This window comes from Callospermophilus lateralis, chromosome 3 (genome assembly GCF_048772815.1).
Source record: "Callospermophilus lateralis isolate mCalLat2 chromosome 3, mCalLat2.hap1, whole genome shotgun sequence".
NCBI lineage: Eukaryota > Metazoa > Chordata > Mammalia > Rodentia > Sciuridae > Callospermophilus > Callospermophilus lateralis.
In genome coordinates this window covers 161,348,727-161,361,487 of record NC_135307.1, presented here as the reverse complement: position 1 = coordinate 161,361,487, position 12,761 = coordinate 161,348,727, and the positions used below count along the sequence as shown (strand labels likewise).

Sequence of the window (12,761 nt, the reverse complement as noted above, 5' to 3'; positions counted from 1 at the left end):
TTTAGAATTCTATGATACTATATATCTAAAAAAGTTACTAAACATACTATTGTATGGTATTACACAAAGAAGCAAATCAAACCAACAATTGTCACCAGAGACAGCACACTGGGAACAAAAGTAAAGGACATGGTTAGGTTTATGTGAAACATTTCAATTTTTAAAAAGATAATATGTTCTTATACCACACAATTAAAAAGTAATAAATACTGGAAAGTATATGAAGATAAAGAAATGATTACATATTGGTAGTGAGAATGTAAATTAGTACAGTCATTATGAAGATTAATGGAGATTCAAAAAATAAAACCATTACTATTTGATTTAGTAATCCATTACTGGGTATGAAAGTAACATATCAAAAAGATACCTTCACTATTCATAATAGTTAGGATAAGGAATCAACCTCAATGTCCATCAACATACAAATGGATAAAGAAAATATGGTGTGTGTGTGTGTGTGTGTGTGTGTGTGTGTGTGTCTGTCTGCCTGTATCTATTCAATGGAATATTATTGAGTCATAAAAAATATGAAAATCCTGACATTTGCAACAAAATGATAGACTGGAGAACATTACATTAAGTGAAATAAGTCAGAAACAGAAAGATAAACACTGCATGATCTTACTCATAAATAAAATCTTACAATAAAAGAAAGAAAAAAAAACTGGATCTCACAGAGGATAAGAGTAGAATAGTGGTTACCAAAGATTGGGGAGAATGGAGAGAAGAGGAGGGTAAAATTATCAGGTACAATGATATTACTTGATAGAAGGATTAAGTTCTGATGTTATATGGCACAGCAGGGTGAATAGTATTAACATAATGCATTATACATCCCAAATTAGTTAGAACAAAAGAATTTGAATACACTTACCATAAAGAAATAATAAAAGTTTAAGTTAATAAATATGCTAATTATCTCACTTTGTCACTATCTAATGTATACATGAGTCAAAACATCACATTGTACCTCATAAATATGTAAAAATATGTGTCCATCAAAAAAATTGTTTAGCAATGAATGGTGGCAAATGCTTATCATTTCAGCTAGTCAGGAGGCTGAAACAAGAGGATTGCAAGCTTGAGGCCAGCCTGAGCAACAAAATAAAACTTAAAAAGCTAGGGATATCGCTCAGTGGTAGAGTACTTGCCTAGCATTTGCAAGGCCCTGGGTTTAATCACAGTACTGTCAAAAAATAAATAATTCATTAATAACGATATAATGATAGTAGTAATAATAAAGCAATATATATGTTTAAATAATCTACTTCTGCAATATAAATTTATTTGCTAATGCATATCATTTATTCTATTATTATTTGTATGATATTTGCTAATAGCATGCATTTATAAAGGACAGGTTTCAGCTCCTGGTAATGAAGCACTAGATTATACCAGACCAACCTAATAATTACAAACTTTAGACAAAACTTTTAAAAGAAAATAAAAACTTCATGAAGGAGAATGACCAAAAGTTGGTAAAATTATGAGAGGATTCAACCACTGGGTAAGACCCACTTTCATGCAGCTTTTCCCATAGGCCCCTGCGAAAAGCACGTGCGCACGCGCGCGCGCACACACACACACACACACACACACACACACACACACAAGAATTCAAGCAGAAAACTACAATTTTATTGCTCTGAGGGGAGAAAAAAAAAAAAAAAAGGAAGAATCAGGGCTACTAAAGCAGCTAGAAATGGAGGGCAAAATCCTAGACAGAAGTTAGATACCAACTCTAGGAAAATCCCCCAAATTACTGAATAAGTCCTGTTCATGCAAGACCCATAAAGCCTAGTGAGGAAAAATACCAGCTGAAAAACTTACGGGCATTTTGATAAATTTCCACTGTGGGAAAGTCAAAGTTTAAGGTGTCCAGTGAAACCACAGAAAAGTCCTATCTTAGTGGTAAAGACCATAAGCCTACAACTAAAAGCTAAATTGACATAGACCCCCTTTAAGAAAGTCTAAAACCAAGCTGTGACAAAAATCAAGATGATCTGCAAATAATTTAATTACATGCCAAAACAAAACTCAACATTTTTCAAAGGAAGATAACAAATCCATAGTCTTTAAAATATACCATCTACAGTGCCTGGTTTGCAACATTTTAAAAATATATTAGACCAAAAAATTAAAAAATAAATAATAAAAAATTTAAAAATTAAAAAATACATTAGACAAAAGCATGCAATAGACATGCATTAAAATAGGAAGACGCGATTTAGATACAAGAGGGGGAAAATCTATCAATAACAATTGACCCCAAAAATGGTCTTGATTTTAGAATATAAACCAAGGATTTTAAAATACAAATGAATATGTTATAAATGGGTATATGGGTAAATACATGAAGAATTTCAAGAGAAATATAAAAACTGTAAAATAATGTAAATAAAGAGTGGTGATAGCTGCACAACACTGAATATACTTAGCACAACTGAATTGTACACTTAAAAATAGCTAAAATTGTAAATTTTAAGTTACGTGTATTTTACCACAATTAAAAAAAACTTGTGAAAAAAAAATAGGCTAAAAGAAAAATACCTACCAACCTAGACGTCTATATCCAAGAAAAATTATTTTTAAAAGTAAAGGTAAAATAAAGATTTTTCAGAAAATAAAAACAGAGAGATATCTTCACCAGCATACCCACATTACCAGAAAAGAAGATCTAGGCCTGAAGGTAATGAAGTAAGCTAGAAATTCAAACTTGAAGGAAGGAATGAAATATTAAGTGAATGTGAAAATATTAGGTTTGGTCAATTTATTTAGGCTAAAACTTACAAGAACATCCCAAAATCTTTTGGAATACTCAAGAGCATTAAAAACCTACAAATTATAATCCCCCTCAAAAAAGTGATCTGGTATATAGCATATCATTAGCCAACATCAATACACAATCTAATTTTTACTGAGCACTAGACAGTGGTGTAATGTCAGACAATGTCTGGGTTTTTTTTTTAATGTGAATAATCGTTATAATCATTCCTTTTAAATTCATCCACCATAGGTAAATACTATTCTATTTTGAAAAATATAATTTATCACTTAATATTTAAGTACCTTATTTATTCAGGGAAATTTTCTTGCTGATTAGTTATAAGAGTCATAAGAAATCTACAGCATATTGTATTTTTCTTGTTACAAACATAAAAGACTAATGTGCATCCAAAATATTTTTGTCATCCTGCAAAATCTAGGAATAGCCATTTTATAATACCCTTTTATATAAACAAAAGTAAAATAAAATTGTCATGGTAAATAGCTGAGTTTATCTCCACACCCTATTAAAATCTATCAAAACAAAATTTAAAGGGAGGGTTAAAAATACAAGGAATACAAACTGGTATGATGATGATGGAGGCAATAAAAACAAAATCTTGGAAAATAAAAAGCAAGTAGACAAGTAGTAACTAACTGAGGAGAGGAATATGAACTCCAATACCTGAAAGGCACAATATCACAAAATAAACTAATTTCTTACCAAGAAACATCAGAAGAGCTCAGAATATAAGGTATCTGGTAGTTCTGACAGTCAAGTTGGGACTACAAACAAGAGAACTGGGAAGAATTTATCAATAAGGAATATCTATGATTGAATCCCTGCCTTAGGCTTGCAGCAGAAAACACGAGGTTTACTCTTTTGAAAGGCTGAACTACATAGGCCCCAAATTAGTTAGTGCACATCAGGTACAGCTGGAAGCAGGTATCAAGAGCTCTACTGAAAAAAGTTCACATAAAAGCTTGCAAAAGAAAGATTAAAACTTCAGCCCCGTCGCTTCTTCTGTAACCAGAAAACTGGCTATTACTCTGTCAGGACTAAGAAAATAGAATGTTGTGTTGGAGCAAAACCTAAGAGATTCCTCAACAAAAAAACCTGATCACACAACTGCCTTGAGGTCATCAAGACCTTCCCTCACACACAATGCTTGACAGTGGCTTTAAGTGGCTCATTCCGAAATATGAAAACAGAGGACCAGTACTAGATAGCTGAGGGAATTTGCCAACATGTCATAGGGTCCACAGCAAACAAACGAAAAACACAAAATAGAAGGGGAATCATCAGATAAGAACAAAGAGCAAACCATAATATCCTAAGAAAGATAAGCAAAAATACTGAATAATTGAGACAAAAGCAAGATTGTATTAAAAAGGGGAAAAAAAAGTAGTAATCAGAGTTGTTCCTTCAAAAACTAAAACTATGAAAACTAAAATTATAAATTCATCAAAAGTAGATGATTTGTGAGAGAATATTGAAAAAAAATTCTTCATAAAGTACAACAAAAGTAAACAGGTTTTTTAAAAGGAGAAAAAGTAATTTTTCAGGAAGATACAGTGAATTGAAGCACATGAGTTAATATCTAATTTACAGAAATAGAAACAAAGTAATAGGAATAGAGAAAATATGAAGAAGTTACTACACATTGTCTAATTTCCCCAAAACTGAAGCACACAAATTTCCAAACTGAAAATGCAAAATGAGTATTCAACATTAAGAATGAAAAGGAAAAAAATCTCAAGATGCTTTTGTTAACAATAACCTAAATATGAAATTAAGAGCTTCCTTCCACAAAAACTAAGAGTCTTGCATAATAGCAAGACTAGAATCCAGATAATAAGAGAATAAGTTTCTTCAAAAACGTAAGGGAAAATGCTTTCCAGTCTCACATGTATCAAATAGAGAGTAAAACAAGAAAGAAAAACACATAAGATCCAGGAAACAAAGAATCTGATACTGGAGAGAAGTAAAAGGAATCCCAAGGTGAAAGTGAGGTAAAGTCCAGGGATGAGAGCTATGCAGCAGACCTAGTTGAGACTAGACTGGAAAATGCCAGGTGGCATATCTCCACAAAAAACAATAGACTAGCAAGTGACCTAATTTGTTTGGTCACTAATTTGTTTGTTGACCTAATTTGCCCCTCTCTCTCTCTCTCTCTCTCTCTCTCTCTCTCTATCTATCTATCTATCTATCTATCTATCTTTCTCTCTTTTCTCTCTCAGGTGGTGCTATGGTTTTATTAAAAGCATGAGAAAGCAACAGGGAGACCTCAGGAATACAAAGATAGCTTAAAAATAACTTTTCACATATCTTTTAATTATAAATGTTTCAACATGTTAGTATTCTTCCTTAAATATTTGTACTACATGGGTCATAACAGAAGTAATGTAACACTTTCAGGAATGTATGCTCATATAGCTTAAATTTTGAAGTTTTTACTCACTTGTGGTCATGATGTTAGGAGGGCAAGAGGGTATTCCATGATCTACTGCCCATCTGTAGGCTCCTTCTCCAACTAAAAAGCTAACAACAGAAAAACATATTCTTTTAAAAACTCATAGTGTCATCGTCTAGATATTATAAAGTAATACAAGTAATACTGTGTGCTAACTGAAAAAAAGTCTTAAATGTTAATCTAGTTCTTGATATAGTTCAAAATAATAATATGGCTATATGTTCAAATTTCTTTTAAACTTTTGCTCATTTGCAATAATTAACAAGTAAAAAACAGAAAAAAATCAACATAATAAAATTTAAAATAGTTGACTTCCCAGTAAAAAATATGAAGATTTATCTTGGATCACCATGGTTCTGAGTTTACTTCACAAGATCTATTTAATCAGGTTAAGAGTCTAAGATTAAGAAAATCTTCAAATTTGGTATTCTTGCCTAGTAGAATACCAAGACACACCCCAAATAAGGAGACACATCTTATGATGCCAAAACACAATGAGATGAGCTTATATTTCTAAGTCTTGATGCAACAAAAATATAGAACCCACAGAATCATTTTTTCTATGGTGAGTACAGTACTGTTATGTCTCAAAACTACTTTTGCAAGTTTTAACCTAACAAAGTGACTAATATGTTACTACTAGATTACTGTGAAAGATTCATTTTCAAAATTTCAAACAGCATGCAAGATAATTATCTCATTCCCCAAGAAATTTGGCTAAGCAAATAGCAATAGCAAGCAGTAAGCATAATAATTAATCATTTCTTCTTCCATAACCAATTTATTAAAGATCTCGGTCAGCTAGTAATGGCTTCCTTGAACTTGTACCTGCTTGTTAATTCCTCATTCTCTATATTTTATTTCTATTCTTGTAATCATTTCAACACTAAAAACTCAGAGTAACACATATTGAAGTATTTTTTAATATTTTTTTAGTTGTTGATAGACCTTTATTTTATTTATTTATGTGGGGTGGTAAGAATAGACCCCAGTGTCTCACACATGCCAAGCAAGTGCACTACTACTGAGCCACAGCCACAGCCACAGCCCACACATGTTAAAGTTTTAAGATCTACTTGTTTATAAGACCCTTAACAGACTGGCAAAACAAAAAACTAAGTAGACACTCAGAACATATCCAGATGTTTCTAATGACAAACCAGTTAATCCCAGTAACTGTTTTCTAATATATATAAAGGTAGGCATGAAGTCTACAGCATCGAAAAAAGAAAAGAGAGCCAACAAGAATATTTTGTACCTCTATCTCTTCAAGTTTTGATTCTTAATTAAAAATTCCAAAGGATTCTGAGAATAGAAAAGTTTTTCTCCTATTCTTATACCAAATGAAGACTGCTACAAAGAAAAACAATCATATAAAATTCAAATGTTGAAATAAGAACTTAGATATAAATTTAAGCTGTTCTGATAGCATTTTTAGCATCTCCTTCTTCTAGGATTGATAAAATAATTTCTGTTAATGTGAAGATGTGAAAGAGATGCTGAAATAGTAAACTAAGTGATCTATATGGCAGTCCAGAGCTGAATCTGGTAGTCTTACTACTCCTATTTGTCCTTTTGAGTTCAATCCCAAAACCTCGAATCTGTGGCATTTTATAAAATATTTTTTCATTTATTCATCATTACAAGGTTTGACAAATAAATTTGCTACAATAAACTATGCAAAAATAAAAAATAAAAATGCTTCTCCACAGTGCACTCACCTACCCAGAACCTCCAATCTTCCTCATCCTGCTTTCCATATTTTTCTAACATACTATATAATTTGTAATTGACATAGCATATTCATCTGTTTATTTCTGTCTCCCTCTTATATACTATAATCTTCATGAAGATAGAGATCTGTTTTTCACCAATAAATCTCAATCTAGAACAGTTTCTGAAGCACATTAAGCATTAAGTAAACATTGGCAAGGTATTAAATAATCAACTAGAAAACAGCACTTTCCTTATGTTACACCCATCTTAATTTACACCAAAGTAGGTCTAAAGTGTTATCAAACAAAGCTGTACCAATCAGCTGAGATCAGCACTAAGGTAGGATGATAAAAACTCTCAATAAACTGAGTGAAAATACTGCTGCAAATGCTTACTGAGCAAAACACCTGAAATGGGCTACCTGGGCAAAAATGGTGATGTGAATGACAATGTTATGAAAAGAAACCACCCATTTCAAAGCACGATGATTCTATAATTGCTAAAAATGTGTAATTAAGTGACTCAAAAGCTCTCAAGGATCCTCTGGGACCCCAATGATCAAAGTGGTTATTCTAGATAAGAAAAAACATAGGAGAAAAAAAACAGCTATTTCTTTGAACTTAAAAACTGATTTTTATTTTACCTATCATTTCTTTGTTTATCATAAATATATGAAATTGAAGAAAGACAAATTAGACTATTGATTAGTCAAAGCTGATAGAAAGTGCAAACAATAAATTAAATAATAAAAAATTGACTTCTAACTTTTTATTATAGAAATTTTCAAAATATATAATTGCTATGGTCTGAATGTTTATGTCCACCCCCCCCAAAAAAAATCATGTTTTAAAATCCTAACCCCCGAAGTTTTAGGAGGGAATCAGAAGGTGAGTCTTTCGAATAGGTGATTAGGTCAAGAAGGCAAAGCCCTTGGGAATGGAGTTAAAAGTCCCAGAGAGCTACCTCTATAAGGACTCAGCAAGGAGGACTCAGCAAGTGACATTAGCCCTCACAAAATACCAACCAAATCTGCTGATTTCTTGATCTTGGACTTCTCAGACTTCAAAAATATGAGAAATAAATTTTTGTTATTTATAAGCTATCCAGACTATGGTATCTTGTTATACCAGCCCAAATTGATTAAGGCAACAATAGTATAGAGAATAGCATGATAACCCCAATAGATCATCAATTTGCTTTAGTAATTATTAATACATTGCTAATCTTACTCATGAATATGCCAAGATTTTTGAAGCAAATCCCAACATTATAAAATTTCAACTATAAATATCTTAATATGCATCTCCAAAAATAACTTTTTAAAATATTTTTTAGTTGTAGATGGACACAATATCTTTATTTATTTATTTATTTATTTATTTATTTATTTATTTATTTAATGTGGTGCTGAGGATCGAACCCAGTGTCTCACACTTGCAAGGCAAGCACTGTGCCACTGAGCTACAGCCCCAGCTCCCAAAAATGACTTTCTAAGAATATTAAAAAATATATATATATATTTAACACTTAAAATTTATATAGAAAAAATAAAATCAAAAAATATTCAGTGTTTACATTTCCCTACTTGCCTTATAAAAGTTTGCTATTATTATTTGGGTTTTTTAAACTATTTAGTTGAATTACAATCCCATGAAGTCTATACTTTCTGATTAATTCACAGTTGGTATATGTTTCTTTTAACCTTTAGGTTTTTAAATTTTATTTTCACATTCATATAACCAAAGTACTATAAATATGAATGAATTTATGAACTATAATAGATAAAATAGAATTTAAAATAAACAATATTTTATTTGCCTCTCAAAAAAATTGAATGTCTAATGAGCACTTCAGATTCAGATCCTATTCATACTAAACATAAAACAAAAACACTTGTCTAGCTTTCTTGTTTCATCAAAAAAAAAACACATAATTTTCATAATTTATATTAGAAGCCAATGAATTTTTCTGGAGGACCAGATAGCCAATAGTTTAGGTTTTGTGAATCAGAATGCTTCTGTTCCAACAATTTTGTCTTGACAATAAACCAGTATGGCTATGTTCCAATAAAATTTATTTATAAAACAGCAGACTCAACTTGGCCCACAGGTTATGTAGGCTTCTAATCCCTGATCTATATGGTAATGGCTACCAAAGTTGCATTCCAATCATAAGAGGGACAAGGATTCAAGATTAAGTAAAATAAAGAAACAAGGAGATTTGAGAGTTTATGATGACAATGCCACCAACTTTATTAAGATATCAAGCATTTCAGTAGTCTGATCAAACACCACTATTTACATAGTGCAACATATAATGATGCCAAGAGAAGAATGAATGCAATGAACTGTTCAATGAATCTATGGTCCTGCTGAATGTTTTTACAATTTTAGACACAGACCAAACAGATATACCTTCTACCTTGCCCAATTACCTATATAAATAAATTAATATCAAAATTCTCAGGTCAAAATTCTCAGGACAGAGTGGCAGAAAAAAAAAGCTGCATAGGGAAAAGATTCCAGAGATCTGCAGAGTACTCTTCCAATTTTCAAGTGCCTGAGGTTGGTGCATGTGAAAAAGTAAATTATCCAAAGCCTTGAAACAAATAATCTGATAATTCTAAAGGAAACAATCCCTAAGTTTGCACAGGGCCAGGAACAGCTTTGGCTGCCACCAGCCAGAGTAAAAAGCCTCATTCTAGCTACATCAGTTCTATTACTCCAAAGGATTTGCCTCAATTGTAAAGCAAAATTAACTCAAGGTTAAACACTTCTTCTCCATGAGACAAAGTTTAAAGTAAGATCTGAAAGGCTCAAACTGTTTTAAATAATTTAACCACATCCTAGTATAAAATTCAAGAATATTTGTTAAAATACAAAAATATTCAGCACCAAAAAAAGTAAGACTCACAATATTTGGAATTTACTAAAAAATTACCAAGCATACAAAAAAGCAGAAAAATGTGAACTATAAAAAAGGGGAAAATCACTTAATTGAAAGCAAGCCAGAAATAACAAAGATAATAGAATCAACAAACATATTAAAACAATTATTATAACTCTATTCATATATTCAAGAAGGTCGAAGAAAGATTAAACATGTTAAGTAGACAAATGGAAGACATTGCTTAAAAAATGCAAATCAAACTTCTGGAGATTAAAAACCATAATGTCAGAATTGAATACTAAATTGAATGAGATTTGCAAATAATTAGATATTGCAGAAAAATAATCAGTAACCTTGGAAACTTCAAAATGAAACAAAGGAACAAAAAAAATGAAAAAAGTAAACAAATCATCAAAGGTCTGTAAAACTATTACAGATATACATGCTACTCAACTTACAACGGGGTTATGCCCCAGTAAACCCATTATAATTGAAAATATCTTTATGTCAAAAGTACATTTGATACAGCTAATCTACGGAACATCATAGTTTAGTAACATAGTATTAGCAACTGTAGAGCAGTGATTATTTACCTTTACTAGTCAGGTGGCTAACTGGATGCCAAGGTCCACTGCAGACAAAAGTATGGTTTCGACTGAATACAAATTGCTTACACATCATTGTAAAATCAAAACATTCTAAGTTGAACCATAGTAAATTGGGGGTATGTCTGTAAACATATAATCAGAGTCCTAAAGGATGGGGGTAACAAAAAAATATACCTGATAGAATAATGACTTAAATTTCTCCAAATCTGATGAAATACATAACTCTATACATCCAAGGAGCAGAAAACCAAACCAAAGAATTACAAAAAAACTATAAACCAAGATCACACATAAACATAATATAAAAATTCTCCACAAATTAGTAAATTACAACCAGGAACATAAAAATGATAATACACTATAACCAACTAGAATTTTTTCCACTAATACAACTACTGCTTTTAACAGTTAAAAATCAGTCAATCACTATATTGACTAAATAAGAAAAATTGTTAGATCATCTTAATAGATACAGAAAAGCACTTGAAAAAGTAAGACACATTAAAAACTCTCAGAATACTTAATAAAAAAGAAAAGTTTCTCAACATAATAAACAGGATCTATGATAAACCTACAACAACAATCATACCTAATGGTGAAAGATCAAATGCTTCTTCCCTAGGATCACATTAAAGGCAAGAATGTTCTCTCTCAAAATTCTATTCTACATTGCACTGAAGGTTCTGGTCAGTGCAATAAAGCAAGAAAAAGAAATTAATTTAAGGACTCTTACAAAGAAAGAAGAAAAACCATCTTTATTCCCAGAAGACATAATATCTATGTAGAAAATTTTATAAAATCTATGAAAATGGTACCATAACATATGATTTTAGCAAATTCCCCAAATGCAACTTCAATATAATAAAATCAATTGTATTCCTATATAGGGCAATGAGGAACTGAAAATTAATATTTATTAAATACACATTTACCATAATGTCAAAAAAGAATGAAATATCTCAGTGTAAGTACAGAAAAACTTGTGTAAGACATAGACATTGTAAAATATAAAACCCTGTTCAGAGAGGGTAAAAAAGACCTTAATAGATGGGCATGGTGGCACCTTCTGTAATCCCAATGACTTGGGAAGCTGAAGCAGGAGGACTCCAAATTCAAAGCCAGCCTCAGCAATTAGGCCCAAAGCAACTTAGCAAGACCCTGTCTCAAAATAAAGGGTTGGGGAAGCGACTCAGTGGTTAAGCACTCCTGGGTTCAATCTCTGATACAAAAAAAAAAAAAAAACTTAAAAAATGGATTTATGGGAATCCTAATCAAAATTCCAGCAAGCCATTTAAGGAAATGAGTGACTAATCCTAAAATACATAAATTTAAATTTTCTAAAATATATAAAATGCAAAACTTGAAAACAAAAAGATGAAGAACTAGATATGTGACAAAATCAGAGAGCTGGTTCCAAGCAGGTATAGCATTATTATATAATCTCATTTTAATGAAGAGATGGCCATCACTTTTTCTCATGTATCTTCTCCCTATAAAATACTGAAATGCTAAACATTCCCTTTGACAACTGCCTCATCTTGTTCCCTCTTTCTTGCTTCCCTGAGGTAATCACAGTGACTTTGGTAATATTCTTTCCAAAACTATTTGTACGTCTATCTACATATGTATATACTCTTAGAAAATTGTTTATGTTATACTAGTATAAAGAATATATAAGAATGAGAAAAGCTTAAAATCAGGGCAATTGTTACTAGGAACATAACAGAGACAGGTTCAGGATGAGGACATGAGACACTGGAAAGGATGAGGATTCCATTAGAAAATTTTCAGTATAAGCAATTTAAACCCCTTTGTTGACATTTCATTCCCTAACCTGTGTGACAGAAAAAAAGTTTAATCATATTATTATGTAATTTTTAAAGAAAATATATGTTCATCCAAACATATCATCAGCAATTTGATCTACAATGTGGAGATCTACTGCTAGGAACTGAATTGTGTACCCTAATAACCATAGATTGAAGCCCTAATCCCCACTGCAATATGTGGGAATAAGGCTTTTGGGAGATAAATTTTAAAAGATGAGGTCATGAAGGTAGGGCCCTCATGATGAGATTATTGTCCTCATTAGAAGAATAGAATATCTCTTTCTCCCTCCCTGACTCTCTCAACCTCCATCCCATCTCATCTCAAACGTCAGAACACCGTAAGAAGGCAACCATCTGCAAGCTAAAAAGAAAGCCCTCACCAGAAACCAAACAGGCTGAAACCCTGATCTTGGTACTCCCAGCCTCTAAATTTGTGAAAAATAAAACTTCTGCTATTTAAGCCACCCAAATCTATG

General features: G+C 31.6%; 1 protein-coding gene across 5 annotated transcripts in view; it reads right to left on the bottom strand.

Annotated features, from left to right (window-relative positions):
• The window catches only part of Tasp1 (taspase 1), a 286,082-nt gene that overhangs the window by 226,578 nt on the left and 46,743 nt on the right, over positions 1 to 12,761 (bottom strand). For all 5 annotated transcript variants that reach the window (XM_076848949.2, XM_076848953.1, XM_076848952.2 and 2 more), the window contains one exon: positions 5,232 to 5,311. In XM_076848949.2, the coding sequence (XP_076705064.1) occupies positions 5,232 to 5,311 (80 nt within the window). The remainder of the gene's footprint in view (positions 1 to 5,231; positions 5,312 to 12,761) is intronic.